This window comes from Onychostruthus taczanowskii, unplaced genomic scaffold (genome assembly GCF_017590055.1).
Source record: "Onychostruthus taczanowskii isolate IOZ18803 unplaced genomic scaffold, ASM1759005v1 scaffold168, whole genome shotgun sequence".
NCBI classification, from domain to species: domain Eukaryota; kingdom Metazoa; phylum Chordata; class Aves; order Passeriformes; family Passeridae; genus Onychostruthus; species Onychostruthus taczanowskii.
In genome coordinates, this window is record NW_024498884.1 from 67,718 (window position 1) to 93,233 (window position 25,516).

Here is a 25,516-nt window from a genome sequence, read left to right on the forward strand (position 1 = left end):
TTGTTAGTCTTTTACTTGATCTTTCCAAGCAAAGGTCTTGCCTTTTCCCCCCCATTTTATTCAAAATGCCCAGATGGTGCATGAGTCTCTTGGTGCCATCACCTGCCTGTAAGTGAAAATCTACTGCAAAAGAGATTTTAAAATATTTTAACCCACTGTACATTTTTCAGTTCTGCTAAGCCAGACAAAAGAAAGGGATAATAAACATATCAGTCACATCCCAGGGGAAAGAAATACGGTTTGTTCTGGACATCAAATGCCATGGCTCACAAGCAGATGCTGACACCAGCCAACAGCAGCTCAAAAGGCATTTTCAGTTTGAGGAAGTAAGACGGATCACCATAATGCAGCACAGCAGAATTTCTTTAGTAACACAAAGTATTAGAATCTACCTTTCACCTTGAACAAAAAATTATCAATCAAATTTTAAAGAAAAGGATAGGAATAAATTCATAACAATTTTCCCATTCAAAAATCATATTCAGTGTGTACATTAAACTTCATTTGTAGAAGGTCACATTAGAACAGTCGGAAACTACCAACAATGAAATTGGTTACAATATCTAATTCACTGTTACATAAAATGCATTTACGGTATAATAGCTAAGGAATGCATGTAATTTAAAGAGGCTCGCTACAGCGATCACTGAGACTGAACATATCAAGTATATTAAGTCTCAAATCCATTGCATTTAGGTTAGTGTGCAAGAACTTTTTCTGCCCAGTGAGAGCCCCTGCCTTAGCAAGAAAGTCAGACTGTCACATTATTATACTAGATCAAATCATTAATGACAATCAGAAGAAGTATTCCTTTTGATTTTCATTGGCTGTGTTTTGCATGCTGAGCTCACTTTTCAATGCAGATTCAGCACTGTCTTCGTTTTCAGAGCCTTTTGCCTCATTTTTTGAGTATATGCCTTTTTTTTTATAAATGTGTATGGCTATGGCCGTGATGCAAAGTAGGATGAATATGACAACTGCTATCACACCTACAAGAAGAAAAGAGAAAAAAAAGTAATGAGAAAGGACAGACAAATAATAGCACACAAGCCAGAGAGTAGGACGAAGAAGGAATGACTACATCACATAATGCAAGGGCTTACAGGAGAGCCTGAGAAATGAAAAGACATAGCTGCTTTCAAATCAGAAGCAGCACTCTAGTATAAGTTTCATGGTGATTGTTTTGAAATTTTCCACCATAAAATTAATAATAATAGTAATATAAAGTACACAGATCATAATAGTTTCTGAAATTATTGAATGGAAAACCACTAGGAGCCTAAGTTTTAATAAGAGGGTTTCTTTTTCTCCTTCACTATCTAGGCCCTAGATCTCTGCTGGTTTGGGAACTCAAACCACTGCAGATAAGGAACAGTAAGGTGAGATACTTCTCACAGAGATAAGCAAGACCTTATAGACTGCTCATCTCCTCTCTTCCTCATTCATCCTCTCATAATGGTCTTAGGACTTTAGCTTCATGAGTCAGAAAATGGGAAGGAGAGGAATTTGAGGAGAAGTGAAACAGAAGGGAAATGTTTGTAAAAGAGGCAGAAAATAGGACTAGGGTGTCGGGATGGAGAGAGCACTAAGCAGTCTGCAAAACAGTTGTAATGCAGTGCCTCAGTTACAGTAGACAAAGGGACAGTCTGTTGCTCAACTTGGTCACCACCGCAAGAAAAATAAAAATACTAGTCCCTTAGTGCTGCGGATAAAAACAGAGCATCCAAAATTCAGGACATGCCAATTTTCTTGGTCTCTACTATAAGCAGCTGTCCATCATTATAGAAATAAAAAGGTTTTAATACAGTACATTCTTCTCTGAAATGGACTTTGCAAACTAAGTAAATCTTGTTTTTATTTAAATTAACTAGAACAGTAATTTTTTTATTTCAATCACAGTAGATGCTTTCTTTAAGGACTTTATTCTATAAACTTGTTTTGTCTGAAGTAGCTGAACTGATACCATTCTCAGTTATATTCATTTAAGGGTGTTTAACCTTAAATTTTACTGAATGTTGTATAGTTTGCTTTGTTTTGACTTTTAAACAAACATAAGCAGTAGAAAAATTGTGAGTGCCAAATTCCCAGATATGTTTAATAACAAAAATATTGTATTGTTATTATTATCTTAAAAGGATTGTACCTATTATAGCTTGACGTTTAAAAAATGCTTTGTTGTTAGCACACTTAAAAATCCCCACCCACACTAAATTATCTAATACATAGTGATCTTTACGTACACATGCTTATGTAAAAAAAAAAATCTTTTGAAACAGTAAAGCAAGTTTTGACAAAGATAGACATGTAAAAAGCTCAGAAAACATATTTTTAAATTCTTACCTTCGTTGAAATCAATGGTAAAATTCTCATTTGATAAGTACAAAATTACACAGACAATAAGTATCACTTTACAAGCAGGGAAGCTTCTAGGCTTAATAATCTCATTTTAGTATCTTTGGTACTACTCTCTTAAAGGTCACTGCTCATGCAGTATGCTTTTGCATGCCTTGACCACAGCAGGTATCATTGTATAAAAGGAAGACAAAAGTGAGTAGAGGTTATCCTAACTCAACCATTCATAGACCTAAACAATTTTAACTTAAATGAAAAGCCTGGACAGTTTTATTCTACTAAATTCCACTTTTTCCTTTATCAATGAGGCTTTAAAAACTCGTATAAAGTAAATATTTTCAGAATTTAAGAGGGGGTGACCTTTTCATCCCACTGCCATTTCTGTCAAAGCATCTATGCAATTTGAAACAAGAATTGTACTGCCAAAATATCATCTTCAAGTTTTATTTCCTCAGCTCCTCCCAAAAGAAGAAATACTCCTAGAAATTCTCACAGAGGATGATTATCACAGGAGAAGATACTATGCATTCAAAGAAAACTTGAACAGACAGAGACATACACATATTTCAATACTGGTAAAAGGACTTGAGTTTCTGGTAAGGGTCCCCAACCCCAAACTTCCCGTATTTGAGGCTCACTTGAGTACTTCTTATTTTTGCTAGAGACAGAACTGGTAGATTTCATGTGGGGATCCATATGAGATGAATCCTTCACATAGGATGAGATGGACCATCATCTGTATGAGATGGACAATCATCCAGAAAGGCGTAGTGATGGAACCTGCACATCCTGATTATCAGTTCTGTACTTTAAGCACACACATCTATCGTGTTTATGCTCTGTTCTGACAGGCATAAACAATAAAGGGACTATCACCATATTCACTTCAGAAGTAACTGAATTCTACATGGTTCGACCTCTATTCCTCTCATTAAAAAAAAAGTATTTTGAAACAAAAAAATGGTCATTTGTAGTTCTATTTGAGCTGATAAAAATGTCCAAAATAAATAGGAAGAAAACGAACAAGAGATTGTATTTCAAACCCACAGTAATTATTTTTATTTTTATTATTTTGCCATGCATTTTAAGCTGTAAATCAATGCAACTGAGTCTTTCCAAGAGTACACTGCCTTCCAAACAGGAAACTGGGATGAAATTTCCTCAGACTGTCACAGGATTGATTCAAGCAGTGAAACCTCATATTCCCAAGAAAAAGTTTTTCTCGTTCAGATTTATTAAAGAAGATTTTAAACATGACTTTGTAGCAAAGGTAATTTTTTTTTGGCAAATTCAAGAAGAATTGTGGTCCTTTCTTAAATATATGATTTTTTTTCAAAGAAATCCAAGCACTTTTTAAAGTCATAGACACCACTATTATGAGGTTGAAATTCTGTCCTTACTACCCTGTTTTTCATCAGACTGTTTCAATATAGGGAAACACAGCATAAATTTATGTAATAAGAAGAGTGTGACCAATTGTGTTTTAAAACAATGCTTGATTTTTATCTGTCTACCAACTGCAGTACAATGAAGAGCTTTTACTTGTTTCTGTATGCACACAAAAAACTGACTTCACTTCATCACTGACAGATTCACAGTTAGAAAGAAAAGTTTCCTGTGGATTTGTTATAGTCCCTATTACCTCCAATAATTGCAGAGTCACTTCTGGTTGCATTAGCTAAGGGCTTTCCCTCATCTATTGGTCCAGAGTGATCTGCAGAAAAAAAAAACAAAGAAAATGACAGACAAATAGAGGATGTGTTTTTTTAAGAAATTCTCACAGTCACAGTTCATTTACAGTATGGTACAGTGGCAGTAGCATGGGTCAGTAAGCATGCATAGAACATCAATGTAGGTGACACTTTGCAGAGATAAAAAGAAAAATGCAAACATTCAGATGAAAAGAGAAAGGCTAGAGAAAAGGAAGTAAGTACATATAAAAAAGAATTATTTACAAACTACTCCTGAGATGTTAACCCACATGGAAAAATAGAAAGTCAGTTGTGATTCAGGTCATGAGTATTCTATTTGGATTTTGCTTCAGAGATCAGAACAAATGATAACCATATGCTACCTGCAAATGAATGGGTTGTTTCACTTGATGTTGAGTCAGCTCCAGTTAAAGTACCACAGTTGGATTCAGTGAAACGCCCTTTTACAATGACAGGGGCTGAGCTGCTGTGGTGTAGTGCAGCCTTCAAAGGAGCGACGTGGTTGAACTGCACTGAAGATAGACAGCCAACAAACCCCTGAGAGTTTGCCTTTACAGTCTCCTCATCCACATCACTGTTTTCTGTTAATCAAAAGGAACAGAACACAATTAATCATAGTGCAAATGTACAAAATAAAGTGTCAGAAGAATAAATGAATAATTAACCTGTGTTCCTCTGAGTATATTTGAATTGCAGCAACATATGTAGATTCACTGAATCTCTTTCTTGCCTGACTTTAATGAAAAGACAGTCAGATACATTCACACCTTCCCCTTACTTTTGAACAGATGACAGTTGCTAATCTGCTGAGGGAAATACTTTTAAATTCTTATAGCAAGTTACAAAGCAAAAGGCTTCTATTGTAATTAAAGTATTTAAATTAAAATACAACAATTTTTCATTCTGCAAAAATATAAGACTGAAGAATTAATTCCAGAAAAATGCATTTTATTGGATTTCTTCTGATAAATTAACATTTTCGGAACATATTCATCCTATAGACTCATATATCTACTCCATTTCAGTACCATCAAGTCTGTCAAAGCAAAAACCCTGAAGATCTCAGGTCATCAGATCCTGGAAATCCATCAAGATATTTTCTGTGAAATTTTTAAAAATTAATAGTTCCAATTCACTACACATTTTAAAATATGATACCATTATTGATACCACACAGGGGAAAGAAAAAAAAAATCAAGAAGATACCTCCTCACTTTTTCTCTTGAGTTACCTTTCTGAACGCATGTGAAAAGAACTCTGCCTGTTAGAACTCTATTAATTCACTGGTAATGCTCACTGAAGCACCACTTTTGATGTAGAAAACAGTTTATTTACTCTGGCAGTTCTAATTTAAGCAAAAACTCTGGAAATACTAGTTATAAAAAGAGAAGTCATAAGGGAAGTAAATTTGCAAATAAAATAGGAATTTCATCTCATTAATTTTCACTTCCAACATGTTCTGGAACCCACAAATGAACTTGTGACCTTTACAATAACTACCATAATACCTTTAAGTTTTACAGTACTCTCCTCAATAAAATTTAGGTTAATAGTGAAAAATGGGATAATGTGTTCAGGTAGAATATTTCAAAATAGCAGAGTAGCATTTTCTTCAACTAATCTCTGCTTATTGCACTGAATATGGACTACAAGATGGAAGGATGTCAGACAAAAGTCTGCACACCTACACTGATGGATTACATAAGATGTTGGCTGTTTAACTGTCTCTGCTTTCTTTGCAGCTGTTTTCAATATCTGCCTCTAGGCACTGAAGGATCTGCTAGGACGGGACATTTTAAGAAAAAGATTAGCCCTGAAGTGGCAAGAAAACATTTACACAAACCCCCTATGATAAAAATATATACTTCTAAATATGAGTCAGATTGAAAATCTCAAGAGGAGAGTAGTCTCTATTATTTTTTGGTTCCTATACAAATCCTTTACATAAACTACATATATGTACAATAAGAAAGGAAATATTCTGAATCCTTTGATTTCACTTGACTCCTTAACTAGAAAATACTGCTAGATAAAGTAAGGCTTTATATTGGATCAGGCAATCTTGATGATAAAAGTGAAAGGGCTTAGGGAAGACCACCATCATCCACTTTCCTCCTAAAGTAAAATTTAACTGACTGAAAGTGGCACTCATAAACACTCACAGGTTGTTTATTTTATATCACAGTAAACTGAAGTTATGCTTCCTTAAGTGTTAGAGGTTAGATTTCTTTCCTTTTGTTACTTTTTACTTATACAATTTTTTTTTTCCATAAGTTGCTAGGAAACACTAATGACTGGGTACTTAAGAAAGCAAAAGAAGTGGCCAAGCTCAGGGGAGGAGGGCATCTGGTTGCACTTCTCTTATCTGGGAGTTTGTCTCCGAGGGGCAGAGATACCACAGGAACTGGGCAGGTACCGGGGCTGGGGCAGCTGCTCTTTCTCTCGCTTTCTCTCTCTCTCTCTCTCTCTCTCAGCTTTGGAGGAGGATGGCCAGAGCTGCTGCTTGGGGAAGGGAATTCGCTGCTGCCGCCAGAGCCCAGCCTGGAGCTGCTTCTGCCATGGGGTGAGCCCCTGGCCTCTGCTTGTGAGAACAGCCACTGAACTGAGACCTTATTATCACCCATCTCACTAAAAGAGGGACCCATCCCCGTCTGCTCGGGCGCCGGGATCCTGAGCTCACCTCTCACTGCCCTGCTGGGAGCCGGACCACCGCTGTCCTGCCCCAGCTGCTTCTTTGGCACTGCTCCAGTTTTCACTGCAGACCCGCACCCCCTGCCTGCTGAGACTCCTGCCGTCCCAGCTTGGTGCTCCTCAGAGTCCTGCTGGGGCACCGGGATCGGCTCCCCAGGGTTTGTGGAGCGAAGCCTCTCTCCCCTCCCTTCCCATCTGGGCCCAGCCGCCATCACCGCGCTCCCCGAGCTCCCACAGCTCCCCCTGCAGCCCCGGGGGAATCACCGCACCTGCCCCGCCCTCCGGGAGCCAGCAGCGCCCCTGCTGGCCGCGCCCGGAACTGCAGCAGAGGGAAAGCGCTCGCAGCCGAGAAGGCCGGGCCTGGGCCCCGCGTTCTGCTTGGTGCTAGGGCCATAGCCGAGCTTGTTTGTTGGCTTTGTCATACACACCAGTAAAGAAATGTTATTCCTAGCCTCATCTCTTTGCCTGAGAGCCCCTTAAATTCAAAATTATAATCATTCGGAGGGAAGGGGTTTACATTTTCCATTCCAAGGCAGGCTCCTGCCTTCCTTAGTGGACACCTCTCTTTCAAAACCAAGACATTAACTATCTCATTAGAAATTAATTTGCTGAGAGAACCCAAGCTTACCATAGACAAAATTACTCCACATACATTGTCTTAAAAAAAAAAAAAAAAAAAGATGCCTCAAAATTAAAACACACTCAGTAACTCTCTTTCTTTAACTCTGCTTCAACCATTTGTCTTTGTGAAGTAGTCAAGCAGAAAGTCAGCAGACATACAGCTCCTTTCAGAACATTTTAAGACAAGAACTGTGATGCCTTCTAATAGCTTTATGTCTTATATTACATCACCCAAAACTGCACATCTTGAGGTGAGGCCATCCCAGTGCAATCCCCTTCTTTGCCCGGCTGGCGATGCTGTGCCTGATGCACCCAGGACAGGGTTGGCCCTCCTGGCTGCCAGGGCACTGCTGACCCATGTTCAACATGTCATTGACCAGGACACCCAGGTCTCTTTCTGCAGTGCTGCTTTTCAGCACCTCATTTCCCATTATGTCCTTACGTCCAGCTATGGACTCTGGAACCTGTCTTGGTTAAACTTCATACAGCTGGCAACTGCCCAGCCCTCTAATTTTTTGCTGTCTCTCTGCAGGGCCTCTTGCCTTCAAGGGAATCAATAATAGTTCCTTTTACTTTACTATCATTGTCAAACTTACTGTACCTTTAAGTCCTGCATCCAAGCCATTTATGAAGATGTTAAAGAGCACAAGGCTGAGAATGGAGCCCGGTGCAACTTCACCCGTGACAGGTGCCCAGTCTGATGTCACCCCATTCACTGTAACCCTTTGTGCTTAACCTGTTAGCCAGATGCTCACCCACCACATGATGTGTTTATCCAGCTCAGGGCTGGACATTTTGTCCAGAAGGATCCTGTGAGAGACATCTTCAAAAGATTTACTGAAAAGGAGTACATCAACTGGCTTCCCTTGGTCAACGAGGCATGTTTATGTTGTCATAAACAGAAATTGGGTTTGATAAGCATGACTTTCCTCTCATGGACCTGTACTGGCTATGACTAATGACTGCATTGTCCTTCAGCTGTTTTTCAATGCCTCCTAGAATAATCTTCTCCATAGTTATACCAGGCACTGAAGTGAGGCTGACGGGCCTGTAGCTCCCTGGGTCGGTCTTATATACCCTTGTTGAAACCTGGGACAACATCAGCATCAACTGGAACTTGTACAGATTCCATCATTCAAAAACCACAGAGAGAGGCCTGGCAGTGACATCAGTCAGCTTTTTCAGTATTACTGCTTGAATCCCATCAGATCCAATAGACTTACAGGGATCCAGCTAGAGCAGGAGATTTTGCACAAGTTTTGTTTGAACAAAGAACTGTCATGTTCAAATGCAGAAGAGCTCAGAAAAGTACTTCTCCAACCGAAGATAATTCTTTAAAATAAAAAGCTTCCTTGTGTGGTTTTCGGGAACAACATTTTCATGCACAAGAAATACATGATCGTACATTTTGTTAAATCCTTATGTGTAGACCTCTTCACTGCAATAAACACTGATTACCTTTTTCCTCTGCCTTTGTGAAGACTTCTTCAGTCTCTACAGAGGACTTCATAGGAATCAGAACCTAAAGCAATCAGATTTCTAAGAGAAATAGTAACTCCTTTGAAATGGGTAGAAATATATGTTTTCTTCAGGACAGATTCTGAGACAAATTGGGCTGACTGTCCCCCAGGTCATTATAACTCTGTGCTTTGCACTGCTCTGCTGTGTCATTGCAAAGCCATCATAAAACTGAATAAAATCGCACCTCTAAATTTTTGTAACTGTATATGGCTTTTTGGAAGAGACAATATTGGCCCTGGTCAAAAGACCAATAGACTACTTTTCCAAAGATGTACATTTACATAAATTTAATCAAATGCATTTTTAAGTAAACAGATATAAGTATGGATATGATATTTTATAACAAAGAGAAAATAATCTTTCATTCTGTATTGGTCACTGTGGTATTAACCTTATGTGAGTGTGACTGCAATAAACTACTACACTTCAAAATATTATAAATTCCTGGTTCAATTTTGTCATCATATCGAAAAGTTTGGAAATATTTGTAACAATTTTATTGTAGAAGTTTATATTTCAGCTAATATTGCTTTAAGGTTATGCATAACTGATCATTCTCTTTTTCATTTTCTGTGCATATCTACAAACCAGTTCTCTTTTGGAGATTGAGATTTATATATAAAATCTACATTTTGAAAGTATATATTTCTGTTTGTGTTAGAGGTACTTAGTTTTCCAGTAAGAAAACAAATCAGCTATATTGAGATTCTCCTAAAGATAACTGAACAATAATTAAGATTTTTTTTTTATGGTCCATAAACATGGCTTCTGAACTACTTTAATACATTTTAAGCAATTTAGCATTTGGTAATTATTCTCATAAAAATAACTATCACTGTATGAATTTTATTATGTATTTTAAATTATTATTCTACCTTTTCTAGATAACACTCTCATAATTGAAAACAACAACCACCTATTTGACAGATAAAGAATTAACTGGATCTCCTTATCCAAACATTTGCGTGCAACAGCTCAATGTCTAAATAGGGATTGGTTACAGGTGGTGCTCCTCTGGGCCCACACTGATATAATTTCTGTTCAACATCTTCTCTTACGACACCAAGACTAGGATTGAGTGCATCTGAAGCAACCCTGTGGATGACACTAAACTGAACTGTTCAGTTGACACACTTGAGAGATGGAATGCCACCCAGAGGGACACTGACAGGTTTGAGGACTGTGACTAAGTGAATCTCATCAAATTCAACAACAGCAAGTACAAAGTTATGCACCTGCATCTGCACAACCCCCATGCTTGAGAGCAGCCCTGAGGAGAAGGGCTTGGGGGTGTTAGTGGACCAGAAGCACAACATGGGCCAGAAATGTGCACTTGCAGCCCAAAAGCCATTTTTATTCTGGGACTGTTCAGGGCCAGGTTGGATGCAGCTCTGATAAACCTGGTCTAGTGGCAGGTGTTCCTGCCGGTTATAGGGGGTTGGAATGAGGTGATCTTTAAGATCTTTTCCAATCCAGGCCTATGATTCTGGGTTGCATCCAAAGCATTGTGGTCAGCAGGGCTAGGGTAGTGACTCTGTGCCTCCCATCGGCTCTGCTGAGACCCCACATGGAATCCTGCATCCAGCTCTGGGGTCTCAGACAGGAAAGACATGGACTTGTTAGAGCAAGTCTAGAGAAGGACTGTGAAGATGATCAAAATACTGGAGCAGCTCCCTATAAAGAAAGACTGAGAAAGTTGGGGATGTTCAAGCCTGGAGAAGAGAAGTCTCCAAGGTGATTTTATAGCAGCCTTACAGTACCTAAAGGAGGCTATAAGATGTTGAGAGCTTTGTAACAAGCTGGCTCCTGGATAAGGGCCACGGCCAGATTAATCTGCCTGAGATACAAACAGGAGGAATGTAGAGGATTTTGTAGATAGTTAGCTAGCTAACAGAGACCATGCTGGAAGCAAGAAGGAGACGAGGATAAAAGCGGCAAGGTCACTGTGCCCTTGCCGAAACTTGAGGTTGTGGGAGAAGCTCGTTAGCTAGCAAGAATGAAGGAACGATAGTAGAAACCATAACAAGGTGAACACAAGAATGTAAACGTAGATGTAGTTGACTGATAAATGACTAACCAATGATGAGCTCAATTTTTGCAATATGCATTAGCCTTATTAACACTGCTATAAATGTGTGTGCCTATTCAATAAACTTTTGAGACTTGTTGTTCATCATCTGGTGTGCAAGTCTTCCTTCTCCATCAATAAGAATGCTGAAGAGTGACATTTTACATATGCATATAGTAACAGAACAGAAAGGAAGGGCTTTAGACTGAACAGTTGTAGATTTAACCCCGAAATGAGGAAGAAATTCTATGCTGTGTGGGTGAAAGAGATGCTGGAACAGACTGCCCAGGAAAGCAGTGCATGTCCTCATGGGAAGTGTTCAAAGCCAGTGGATGAGGCTTTGAATGACCTGGTCCGGACAAAGCTGTTCCAGCACACAACAAGGGTGCTGGAACCAGATGACCTTTTATGCCCTTTTCAACCCAAAACTTTCTGTGATTCTATGAAATTACTTTAGAGGAAAGAGAAATAGCCTTTAAATTTGCAACAACACCAAATCTTTCTCTATCATTGCCAAAGTGAAAGGTATGAAAAGAACAAGATCTTGAGAATTTCAGTCCAGGCTATTGCTATTTTCTTTTAAGAAATAGTGATTGTAGATAGGTAAATTTCATTTTGATCATTACTGCAGAGAAACAGACATATTTTGAAGTATCGTCATGAGACAAAGAATCTCCAACAAAGATTTGACTTACATTACCATATTCTTCACTGTTTACATCAAAATCTAATCACAGGAAGTTTTTCAAGTACGATACATGATTAATAGTATTATATCATCTTTGTGTATGATTTCAACTTGATTTGTTTTTTCTCCAGAATAGAAAACAAAGTGGAGTTTCTTAATGCTTGATTGCAAAATGAGAGAGAAGTGTACAATTATTTTTAATGGAACCCACTTGATAATTTTTTCAGGAAGCACTTATTTGTGATTATATCTGTATTTCCACAAGACTGAAGTTTCTGCCTTGATTGTGACTCTGTGTCTAAGTAAATCCACAACAGCAAATGTCTTTCAATGACATTTGCGTTGCTTTTTTTTTCCATGCCCCATGATGACATTTGATCCATTTTAGAAAACCCTGCAGTTTTAGAACTGCTGTGGTGCTCCACTTACCTATAATCTTCCCAAGTGTGAGAGACTTGATTGCATTGAATTCTGTGCCTGAAGACAGAATAAACTTCATTCTTTCATTCTGGTTAACCTATAGAATGAAAGAGTGAGGAACAAAGTAGAATAATGGAAGAGGTAGTAGTCAATATTTTCAAAAAAGTAGGTAAGATTGAAGCTAAAAATAAGAAGGCCTGAGGGAAGCATTTGCTATTTATAGCATAAAAACTCATCAGGAAATAGATTATCATCTTCCTTAGATCACTGATTATAACTGATATTCTTAAGCATCCCACTTAATAAACCTTTATTTATCTTAGTGATTTGGCTGATTCTTTCTTTTTCATGTCTAAGATGAATAAAAAATAGCAAACCTTTAAGAATATTAGTATTTTCATTGTAAAAAGGCACTCAATATTTAACTTCATAAAGATCAACTATTATATTGTAAATATTCTGCCTCTCAGGGTACCTCTAGGACAACTTCAAGCCAAGTACCATTACCCAAGTTCTAGCCTCAAAATACTAAAATATAACATGCAGTTATTTTGAATTAAAAAAAAAATACTTTTTGCATGTTAGTATCAACCATTAGCAAAATAAATGTTTCTATTTTACCATGAAATTTCCACAAAAATAACAAAAATATCCTCCTTAATAGCCACATTCCTTTGGTGATGTAAAAGAGACCAAAGAAAAATTTCAAAACAGACTAAAATTATTATCTGTGTGGTAATATATTTGTACTGTAGTTTAATACATAATTTAACTAAAAAAACTGAAAATGCAAGACCCGAAACAACCAACAGCAGTCACACTCATTTACCAAATTTTGAAAATTTAACCATCAAACAATAAACTGCATTTTCATGTAAAATTAAGAGGTGATATTTGCCTTTTGAAATAAACAAAATGAACATCAAAGAGATTGGCTAACATTAATTTTGACAGTGCATCATGAGAGTGTTAACTTTGCTTTGATTACTTGAGATATTAAGGCACATTTTATTTGGGGGTAGTTGCCTTGTTGCAAGTACTTACTGCATTTTGCTTGTCTATTTTTTTATGATAATCCACTTTTCCCCCCACTCCTAACAGAATTACCTCTACAAAAAGTGTTTCCTCCTCTCTGTTAATCTTCACATGTTGTAGTTGTCCATCAGCCATGCTTTTGAAACTGATGCTGAAGACATCAGGATCTTGATGGCTATCTAGCTTGTACCTAATCTGTAAACTTCCTGTGAGGATAAAGAGAGAAAAGGTGTAGTACATTACATACACTATAAGCAGTATAGATCATATGTTTTATGATATATTATATATTATGCAACATATGATAAGCAATTTATGAACTAACATGCTTCACAGGGGTACTGCAAGGGCAAATCAAATGCTTGATTTGTTTAAGGACTTAGCCATGAGAAATGGATATAAGTGAGCAATTAAAGGCAACAGAATGAGTAATAGCAATACTGGAAGCAGGACATAGTTGCAAGAATAGTCATAAGCTGTCTCAATTTTGATTATTGACTTAAAATTTGGGCAGAAATTTTATAATTACTTTCAAAATTCAGCTGAGAAAGACTCAGTCTGGTAGCTCTCATTATTGTGACTTCTCAAATATAACTCATAATTCTTGAATAATGTTTTCCCTGTCCAGTCCTGTAAACCATTTGAAAATTAAATTGAATGCAGTGTAAAATCTCAATCCTAGATCACTTTCTATTCCTTATTTTTAACTCCCAGAATACTATCTGTACACAAATAATCACACAAAGACTCAGAAGAGAACACAGAGGCAATGTAGTTTCCTGGTCAGGAATTCCTTCTCAGCTGTAGATGGACCACAACTTTCTACTCATGCTCTAGAAATAGAGGCGCATGTCAGATCCAGGTCAGTCATGACAACACATCTTCCATGTCACATGACAGGGAGTATTACACAGCTATTCTATACCCAGATATGTGTCTAGGAAAGCACAGAAACTTCCTTAAGCACAGAACCACGGTGACTGCAAAGAGTCTTTGATAAACCTGAAAATTTAACTCAGCCTGTGGGGTTTTTTTACTTAAAAAAAAGATACCTAGATCTACATGAAAGAATGGAAAAGAAAGATCTGACTTAATGCTCAGTTTAAATAGAAATATCAATGATGTTACAGGTATTTTTACAGATATGTTTGTATATATATATGCATTTATATATGCATATATATATATATATATATATATATGCATTTTCATAGGTATATAAGTGGCTTATGAAATAAATTTAATGAAATGACCTCTGATTAATTTGGGAAATGGATAACGCACTTTAAAAAGTATTTTATTTCATAATTTATTTTGAGGATGGCAATTGATAGACCTGATGAGTAGAACACAACTCAGATAAATTTTAATTTTAATTTCCAAACTTTAAAACCCAAATATTTCTGAAGGATTTTCAGAAATAAACATTTTTGACAGCACAATTAAAAAGCAGTAGTGAAAGTTGAAAGTACAGTAGCAGGAATGCTTTTCATGTGGAAAGGATTGCTTGATGAAGCTGAAAAACAGAAACCATCTAAAGAAACAACAGGACAATATGTAGTTCCTGTTTCAGGTCTGGAAATCAGAGAGAATCCAAGCTGACAGTTATGATGTTCATTAGTGTTTCCAGACATCCAATCTGAAAACTCACCATTCCTGGTGAGAATGACTGAGAGGTATTCCTTGTAGAAGGAGCTGACATAGAGCAGCAAGCTTGGCGTCCGTGTTGTTCGAAAGGCAAATGTAATAGCTTCCCTGGCCAGTGTCATGTCAGCATAGAAAGAAGAAGCATGAGAACTGGAATTTTTAGCTAATGTGTAGTATTCTTGAAAGTTGTATGTCACAGAAGTGCCAGTCCAAAAATAGGCAGAGATCTCTGAAACAAAAAATAATTCAATATTTAAATATAATCCAAAATAACACTACAGAGCCTTTTTTTTTTTTTGGTTGGTTGGTGTTTTTTCCTTCTGCCACATCACAGGAGAAAATAAAATGTATTCTAGACTATTGTGATAAAGCTAAAAAGTAAATAAAAATGAAACTAGCATTTAGAAGTACAGAGAGACTTAAGACACAACCTGGTCTAGGGCAAGAGCTCATTTAGATGTGTGTCTTAAAGATATGTTAAATGAAGAAATGCATTTTTTTCTAGGTTATTTTCTATTGATCATCCTAGTCTTCAAGCACAATTTATTCAGTCTTGTATGTATAGTGCTCTTTGCATATTACAAAGAAGTGGGTGCAGAAATTTGAATCCTAACATATAGGTCGGATTTGGTCAGAAACACATACGTGGTAGAAGAGACTGATCAGCTGGGAGGAAGAAAAGGAAAACAGAAACAATCTTATGCTCTTCTTATGTATGAATCACTTATAGAGGGCTTCTGTAATTGTACGATTTCTGTTTTCTGCTAAAAGCATTTGTCTTGGTGCTTTGGATCACACCTTTCACACTTTGGAGAAATTTCTTGAAGTGTCTATAATCTGGTCCAGTATTTGACAAAAGCTGACTGAAACTTATTATATAGGTCATCCCACACTTTTAGCAACAGAAGCTAGTCTGCCTCTGCTGAATATTACAGTGCGACCGTTAGTTCCTTCTGATGCAGAGGAGGACTGTATGCCACTCTAATGCCACTGTATGAGGAAAAAATGTCATTCCTCATATGATGGCATTAGACCTGCAGTGCTAGATACGGAAATTCTGAAGACTTTGGGTCCCTCACTTTTGTGGTGGTGGTGATGACAGGGCAGATTTTGTGCTAATTTAGAGTAATGTGAAGTTGTGGCATATAAGCTGCTTAGTATTTTGCAGAATACATTTAACACATGAAGGAAGCAAGATTTTTTTGCAAATCTGAATTATATGCAAACACCAAAACTTCTAAATAAACTTCCATTTTTGAAATTCAGACTTGATGGCTTGTGATCATCTACCAGTATGAAAACTTCACCAAAGAGCTACTTCAAAAAGACTTGGAAAATGGGCTCAGTTCTGATTGCAAAGATCTTACTTTCTTATTACAGCAAAAAGTAGATTTAAGTTCTTCTGTTCCTTGGTTTGTTTTCCAAACTCAGAGTTAGTTTTGAGCTTACTATTTGAAAGACAGAAATCTAAATGCTTTACCACAAGAACATAGTTCCTAGATTTACTATTGTATCAAAGAATCAAAAAAAGTTGCATGAAGATGCTGATGCTCTCAGGTAATGTGGTTCCTGCTTAAATGGTATACATTGAAGTTATCTCTGAAAAAACAGTGTTTAGCAAAACTTACAGATATTGAGTAAACTCAGCGGAATATTTACCTACAGTATGTAAACCACATATTTTGCAACATGTAAACATATCTTTAAGGGGATTTGAAGATCTTGATCTGGACTCTATGGTCCTGTTTTCAATAACTGATAAAGCTAAAAGACATACTTGCCTTTCTTACAGAATGGACCAGCATAGGCTGAGAAAGTGCAGTCACAGGAGAATCCACTGTACTTCTCTCTACATTTTCCACCATTGTGACACAGTTTACCATAACTGCTACAATGTCCAGGGCAGCCTGGTTCAACTCCTGGCGTTATCTTTGCTCTCTCTTCCAGATCAAGGGCCATTCCATTCAACCGTAATGAACGAATGCATCCCAAAAATCCTTTCTGCCTGGATGCCGTTCCACCTGAAAATAAATATCCAGGAGCTTTAAAAACTTTTAAATAATTTATATGTAAAACAATCTTTATAGTTTACAGCCTATGAACAGTATATTATGACTTTCTAACACACAAGCTTATTCATATGAAAATATTTATAAGTAGCTTTAAAAGTACATCTGATTTCTGTTTTGTCAAGTAATTACAGAGAGCCCTTGAAGACTCTATTAATTCATAAAAAAAAGGATAGGGTAGGGTAGGAGGAGAGGATATGGTAGGGTAGGGGGAGAGGAGAGGAGAGGAGAGGAGAGGAGAGGAGAGGAGCTCTGTCTAGTATCTTTATTGGTGATTTGGATGAGTGCACCTGCAGTAAGTTGGGAGGTGATATTATGCTGGGTGGGAGTGTTGATCTGCTGAAGGGTAGGAAGGATCTGCTAGGGGATCTGGATTGATGGGCTAAGGTCAGTTGTGTGATGTTCAACAAATCAGAATTTTAGCAATTCTACATGTTGTTCAAAACAACTTGATGCAAGTCTGTAGGCTTGGCGAAGAGTGACTGGAAAGCTGCCTGCTGGAAAAGGATCTGGGTTTGCTGGTCAGCAGCTGACCATGAGCCAGCTGTGTCCAGGTGGCCAGGGATGATGGCATCCTGGCCTGTATCAGCAATAGTGTAGCAGCAGGAGCAGGGCAGTGACTGTCCCCCTGTACTCAGCACTGGAGAGGTCACACCTGGAGTGCTGTGTCCAGTTCTGGGCCCTTCATACAAGAAAGACACTGAGGTGCTGGATCGTGTCAGGGGACAGGGAATGGAGTGGGTAAAAGGGTAAAAAGAGTAATTCATGAGAGAAGCAGCAGAGGGAACTGGGGTTGTTTGGTGTGAAGAAAAGGAGGTTCATGTGTGACCTTATCACTCTCTAAAACTGCCTGAGAGGAGGGTGTAGCCAGATGGGGATGGGCCTCTTCTCCCAGGAAAATAGTGACAGAACAAGAGGGCATAATCTCAAACTGTGCCAGGGCATGTTCATGTTGGACATTAGGGAGAATTTCTGAATGGAAAGGGTGATTAAGCATTGGAACAGACTGCTCAGGGATGTTGTGAAGTCTCAACTCCTGGAAAAGTTCAAGAAATAACTGAATGTGGAATTTAGTGCTGTGGTTTAGTTGATGAGGTTGTGCTCATTCAAACGTTGGACTTAGTGAACTTGGAGGTTTTTTCCAACCTTAATGATTCTATGATACCCCTCAGCTGGTGTCTGTTCTGATATACTTTGTCTCGGAAGGAAGCTGTGTCCATTCTTCAATAAAATGAAGCTTAATACCCCTCTATGCACAGGAATACCAGCCAGGTTATATCTGACTACCAAGCAGAGGTAATAACTATACAGAGCAATCCTAAGAGTAATGAGAGTTGATCAATTTTTTTTCACTGTTCCTTATTTTTAGCGCATTTCGTGATAGCTAACATTTTATTGGTCTGTGTTGCCTAGCAAGGTGTGTAACTTGCATACTATCTCTCTTGTCCTTTGTTACACAACCTACTGACATTTCTTGTCCATTTTCCTCTTTTAAAAAGTAAAAGAAGAAAATATTCCACAACGTGTGAGACTGTAAACTACAATTCTCATATATTTCCAGTTCTCATTTGGATAAATGTGATCATCCATTTTAAGTTTTTTCACTTTCAAAGTTTGTACAATTATTGGTGTTACATGGAATATCTTGACATAGCTGTTGTTATTTCAGTTATAATGGGACAAAATGATCTGGTGGTGGCAATTTCATGTCATCCCTGTGATTAAAATGGCAAGAAATTTGAACTAGATTAAGGTGCCTTTCAATCAATCAATCACTCAATCCACAAGTCTAGGATTCTATGGTTTGGAGGGCTGCTTTAGGCTTTAGCTCTGGTTTTGAAAAACCAGGGTGTATACAACTTCTTTACTTCTTCACAAGAAGTAAAGACTGTTTTAGCCTGAAGAAATCACATTCCTCATGTTATTGACTGAGTAATGGGTGACTCAAGAAGGTACTAGATTTCCAAGATGACATTTAAGTAAGGAGTGCCTCTGCTAATGTCATTCTAAAGACACTCTATTTCATTTTTTTCTAGATCCTTTAATTAATCCCAGATCTTTGTGAATTTTCAGAATGAAAAAAAAACAGGCCAAAGCACCAGATGCCAAACAAAGTCACAACTCGAGTACAATTGTTCACCTGAGCATTATCTGAAGAAAACAAGCTAGACAACTTAGCTGTAGAGAAGTCAAAACTGTTTTTATGTTGTCAGCTCCATAAAAGACGTGGACAAGAGTACATAATTTTACTCAAATTTGCCAGATTATTTGACAAAAAAATTGTCCATCTATTCAATGGCCAAAAAGTCGCCAGGAAGTGCAACTGTTTATACAGAATAGTATTATATTTTTAGGAAGAGGATTAGAAGAACTAGAGGCCAACTAAGCGTCTAAATAATTGTAAAAGTCTTTCAATTTGATAGTGCCAAAACAGCTATAGAATTAGACCATTTCACTGATCTAATTTTAGTTATTCATATAATAGCAGTTATGTGGCAAGTCAAGTCAGAGAACAGCAACACAATTTAGTCTAGTAGAGTAAATAGAAATCTGAACTTTCCATTAGTAGATCTAGTGCATTACTGTGAATATAAACCAATCTCAAAACTTCTAACTCCACTGTAACTGATATATTGGATGATATTTTTTTTGTTATGGAATCCTCTATGCTTTTAATCAAAATATAAAATTCTTCAATGTTTGGTCTAGTCTCATCTTCTTCTCTTCATATCTTTTGAGGCACAGGTACAATTTTTTATCAGAGCATAGAAGACTTCTGTCTTTATTTCATTTTTTTCATAAGCATTCACATTTTTTGTAGCTACAGTTTAAGAACATTATTGCCCTTAAATATATTCCTCTCCAACACAAAGCAAATAAAACTTACATTAATTTAGTATGAGTTTCTCAGAGCAGGCATAAAAAAAGACCTTTTTAAAAGTAGGGTCAGCTTTAAATGCTCATATACTATACAACATATATTTACACCAGAGACTTATGAATTCATAATAAGTCAATATTACATTAAGAATACTACTGTGGATATAACATATAGCTGTATATATCTTTCTGTAATAGCAAAAAAAATACTAATTAATTCTATTTACTCAATTTCTACTTTTTCAGCATTTTATCCAAATGCCTATTGCCGTGTTTCAACCTGAGAGGCTGTGGATAAAAAGACACAACAAAATTTCCTTGAAATTACAGAAATGGCACAACTTCCTTTAGTAGATTACATCCTCTCAAAAAAGGGTACAAATCCACATCCTTGAATCCTTGGTCCTTCAAACAACCCTCAAAGGAAGTAAACTTAATTTGAAATCCTCCTGGAGAAGCTATTGGCCAAGGCACTTTGAGATCTACAATCTCAAAATAGTGAATATCTGCACAGATTTGTCACAAAGTCTCTCATGTCATCACACAAAGTATTTTCAAAATATCTGGTTGGCAACAAGTTTTCTTCCCCTCCCCACTCCAACATTTTCTTATTTTTATGATGATAATTAGGAAATATTTTGTGGAGTGCCTACCTACAAAAAGCTGGCTGTTGAGTTGCAAGCGAATATGTCCGTCAGGTGGAGCACTGTGAGATCTTTGAGGAAATTGATCTATTTGTAAGGAAGCCTCTTTGACATTTCGTTCAGCCTTCACATAATGCCATTGGTTGTCATTTAAGGAATTGCGTGATTGCACTATGACTTCACTAGGTCCATTTCCCACGTCAAAGGAAAAAACCACTTCAGATGGAGCTAGAAAGAGAATAGTAGTAGCAGACATTTAAATTATTTCATAATTAAATGGATCACAAAATAATTAATAGCAGAACAAGCTACTTTTAAGGTTTAGCCTAGTATTACATGGGATAAGACTGACTGTTTTAGAGGAAGAGTTTACTTCAGGGGCCTGCAGCTGATTCTTCACACTCACTGACAGCAAGAGCAATGATTTATGCACCGGATGGAAACCAATCACTTTGCGGACCCCTGGAGAGCATAGTAGTCAAGAAACAGTGAAATATGCTAGCTTTGTGATTTTTCAGTTTGGATGAAATGCATCTCTTGATTACATGCTAATTGATTGCTGTTGTTAACTATATTTAACTTATCACAACTATAATCTAACCAGCATCTTCTACTGTCTATTAGCTTTTGTTATTTATTCATGTAGACTCTACGAACGTCAGAGGAAAGATTTTGATGTAGTATATAAAATTATTATTTAAATTGAGTGCTCTGAGCAAATTTCACATTACACAGTTTCATAGTTTGCCTAGAAAATCATTGAATCTTTGCAGGTCATAATAAAAACATGAGGTATATATCAGAATATCGAAAATCTGAAAATTGTGAATATTCTCTCTGAAAGTCTTTCTTTCATATATTCAAAGACAATCATGTATGAAAAAAAGTATTCCCTAGACAATGTACAGCCACAATTTTTTTATTATTAAAGATTTCATTAAAGGAGAATAGAAAAGATTCCACAAATCCAAAGAAAGATTACATAAATCCAAAAAAAACCCTTCCTATTTACATCATTGAATTCTGCCAGAAAAGCAAAAAAATTAGGAATCAAGGGAATTAGATGAGCTTCAAACAACATTTTAAAGACGGATTAATTGAAGTAGAAGAAAATATTCCATGCAGTATTTTTTGCTTTCTTTTCACTTTTTAAAAAGATATTAGACATTTTAAAACATTTAAATCCACTTTGGCCAAACTTTAGACTGAGTAATGTCACACATTTGCAATCCCTTAAGTCCTAAATCTTGTTGCCATAAAGTGTTTTTCTATAATAGTAGAACCTAAGGCAGAAAAGTAAAATGGGAAATGCATAAACCATTTCACTTACTAAGTAAAATAAAGCACTAAATTTATAACTGGAATACCTTTTGTACTAAATGACCTCTTCCACTTAAAAATCAAGTTTTACCTAATAAGAAGAAATAATTGATATCTAAACACACTTCCTCAGTAAAATAAATTAGTTTTAGGATAAATTTCTTTTCTTTAGAAAAAGCTGAGAACTCACTCTCCCCTTATAGAGGGATAAAAGAAAAAAAAAGAAAAAAAAAAAAAACAAAAAAAACAACCACACAGTAGGAGAACAAATGCAACAAAAAATCTATGTGACTGGCTAAAAAGAATTTCTACTGAATGTTACCTTCTGCAGAGAGGTCTTTGTAATCTTCTGGATACTGTTGGAGTTAAGCCTGAAAACAAAGTTCTGCTTTGAACTCACTGAATGGGCCTATTGAATAGCATATCAGAATGACAAATCTGATAAATAATGTTACTGTTTAAATTTTAAAGGCAAGAAAATGCATAATAAAGATTTTGAAATAACCACTGAAATAATGAATTATGTTAGAACCACTAAAATTTCAGATAATCTTGAAAAAAGGGAAGCAATCCCTGAATTCTACATATGAAGGCTGAAATTACAAGAATGGGTTCATGGTCATCGGTTGTAGTGTCTGAAGACTAACCAGAATATGTCCAAAAAAATGAAAGATATAATCACTTAACATTCTATAATATTATAACAACAACAATGCAAATCTGAAAGAAAATTTGGTTTTATTAGAACGACCACGAGAATATGCCACAGGATGTGGAAGGATGATACTGGATTCTAAAATCTGTTATCTTGCAACAAAGGACATACACACAGAGCACTTTGTTCATTTCTTAGGTAGCAGAAGAGAATGCATCCTGGAGTTCTCTTCTGGCACAAAAATATTTTTTGGGTCCTACCTACATTGTTGTTGCTTAAAAACTATCCAAGCATTGCAGGAACTCTTATAACCATAGTGCATTCAAACCCAGGCAGAGCCCATCTACAGACTGGCAAAGTGGAGTGGAAGTTGATGGTTGTCATGGAGAGTGGCCAGTGGCTAGCTATGGCTAGAATGACTAACAGAAAGTACAGCTGCAGAGAGCCATCCAGAGTATTATGTAAGCGTAAGCATCATGTGCAGAAAGTGATTACCAGCTAATATGCTACAGGATGAAAAATCCTAGCTTTTTCCATAAAGGAAGCAGTTGAACTGCACTAATCCTGGACAGTAAGTTACAAATTTGGGCAGGCAAAGGCCACCAGTAGTTGCATATTGCACTGTTCTGAACTACTTCCAAAGCAACTGCAGAAGCCCAACCAAATCAATACACCATAGTGTTTCCAACCCTATTTTAAATTTCTGTTTAACTCTTTGGAAATAAACCTTCAGTGAGCATTCAATATAAAATACCCAGGCCTTTGGCCAGAGCATGTAATCTTTGGTCCTATAAGTATTTAGCAGAGTGCACTCTTCAGCATTGAAGCAGCTTTGTAGCTTTCAACCAATATTTCTGCAGTAAATCAGTAAATGAGGGAGAAGTTCAACATGCAATTATAACTTATTGCAGAACAAAAATAAGGGATCAAATATCTTCTTTGAGACAAGTATCTTCTTTTACTTACCCTCTCTTTAAAAATACAGTTAGGATGCACACACCATTTTTGCAAGAGTCTTCTAGAATATACACAGATGCACTACAGTGTTTATAACTTCATAAAACCAGCAGAATAGCTCTAAGTCTCACATTTTGTATTATGTTTCTGGATCTGACTTTTTTGTTTGAAGCTAGACTTCAATGTCTAAAGATCACTATCACATAAACAAAATAATTAGATATAAAATTTGAAAACAATGAATAAAATATTACAAAAAATTAGTCTTCCCAAGTAATGAATGTCAAATGATAATGACATGATAAGTTTTAAACATTTTCTCACATCATCCTCTTAAACAGTGACATCTGACATTTACTTTACTATTATTTATTGTTAGCCAAATAAAAGATATTAATTTATGTGAAACTAATAATAGAACATAAGTGTAGGCTGGTAATTTACATTCACATATATTATAAAGGATATGGAGTTACATGATGATGAAATATAAATCATCTTATACCATATGAAATGCTCAAGTTAATTTTTTTTTGAGAAAGGTACTGTTGATGGAAATACATATTGCTCATCTGTGATTGATATTTTCCACAATAAAACCAGACAATTCTGGGTCCACTACAAACAATCCTTCATTTAATTTACATATGACATACAAAAAATAATGGGTCTGTCTACTCAAAAATTAGGGTGTTTATGGAGATTAAGAAATATCTCTATATTCTACACAATAACTCGACAACTTTGCTATTTAGATGCTGAAATTACAGACCAGTTCAGCCTTTTGCTTTCTCTCACACCTCCCTATTCATATAAAGTCATTTAAAAGCTGTATGTATGCAGTGGTTTTTATGCTTATGAATGAATGGGACAAGTGACATGAGTCTGTCTTCATATTATTATTCTGAAGAAAAACAAATGTCTGAATAAATTCAGTTCTCAGAACCATTCCTTTAATGCTTCTGTGATTTAACTGTTTATTTTGAAATGGAAAATAATTTATCAGAGAAGACTATCGTCATTATTTCAGAGAGTCTCCACTGAAGTGCTGATCCAGTACATTTTCTGTATTGCATGACACTGAGTTTACAGTGCCACTGTCCTTTAAACTGTTCACAGAGCTTTAACAGAAGGCAGTTCATACTGCCAAAAACCTGGCAAAAACAGTGTTGAAAACAGGGTAGTTTTCAAATACAACACTATAGTTTGAGATGATGAAAAACAATTTCATTAAACACTAAACAATATTGTATAATTAAACTAACTACAGAAGGAGTTTTCCTGTTGGTTTCGTTAACATGAGATGTTAACATGGACCAAAAAACCCCCCCAAAAAAAAAAAAACAAGGAAGCAGAATATTTTACTTTTTAATTAAAAATATTTAATGTTTTATAGCAATATTTTGCAATGCAACATATATATTTATTTGTACTCTTCTCTAGAAAATACTGGAGTCTGATAATAAAATTGATTTGGAAAAAAATGAGGAACTGTCTAATCCCAAGGTAAAAATTGTTCTACTAGAAAATTTTAGAGAACACTCAGAAGTGTTCACCAGGCAAGAAGAAGACTTTTCAATTAATGTGACATTTCAAATTAATTCAAAAGTCTAATGAAAAAGTGCTTTATCCTTTCAAATACCCTCCTTTTCAATAATGAGCAATATAAGAATAATACATTGGGTCAACTAAGATAAAGGTTTCACTTTACGTTGGTCACTTTATGTCGGATTTAGTGGGATATTTAATTCTCTCTTATGCAACAAAAATTTATTTCTGCTTGTAAGTCTAAGAATTTATGTTTGCACAAATAAAATGAAAAAAAAATTGAAAGAAAAAAAAAACAAAAAGAAAAAAGATGAGAATGTGTGACTTAAGGTACTGCAGCACAAGAGGTCTGAGTCACACATGGTGATTGAGTGAGTCTTCCAGAACCCACATATAATGCCTGGTCTTAAAATTTGGAGTAAGAGAATTTGGTGGTAGAGATACACTAAACACAAGAAGTAGAAACAGTTTTAGCAGGCAGGGGCTGATTGCTGTGTTCTTAGATTAAGAAACCCCTGTGGCAGAAAATATCCTCAAATGAATACTTTAGTCTCAGTGCTGTGATTTTTTCTGATAATGATAAAGATCTGGTAGTAGCAGTAGAAGTAATAAAGGTAGAGAACAGTTTTTAAACTCTCCCCCTTTAAATTAAATAAAATCCAATTTTTATAATAATAACAACAAAAAC

General features: G+C 36.3%; 1 protein-coding gene across 1 annotated transcript in view; it reads right to left on the reverse strand.

Moving 5' to 3' along the window:
- Window positions 1–360: 360 nt before the first annotated feature.
- Window positions 361–25,516, reverse strand: part of LOC121333367 (contactin-associated protein-like 4) — a 200,077-nt gene continuing 174,921 nt past the window's right edge. Inside the window, exons 17-24 of the mRNA XM_041399639.1 lie at window positions 20,358–20,576; window positions 16,537–16,776; window positions 14,760–14,984; window positions 13,181–13,314; window positions 12,083–12,170; window positions 4,427–4,645; window positions 3,995–4,066; window positions 361–989 (exon numbers count right to left, since the gene is read on the reverse strand). Coding sequence (XP_041255573.1) covers window positions 796–989; window positions 3,995–4,066; window positions 4,427–4,645; window positions 12,083–12,170; window positions 13,181–13,314; window positions 14,760–14,984; window positions 16,537–16,776; window positions 20,358–20,576 — 1,391 coding nt within the window. The 3' untranslated portion in view covers window positions 361–795. The remainder of the gene's footprint in view (window positions 990–3,994; window positions 4,067–4,426; window positions 4,646–12,082; window positions 12,171–13,180; window positions 13,315–14,759; window positions 14,985–16,536; window positions 16,777–20,357; window positions 20,577–25,516) is intronic.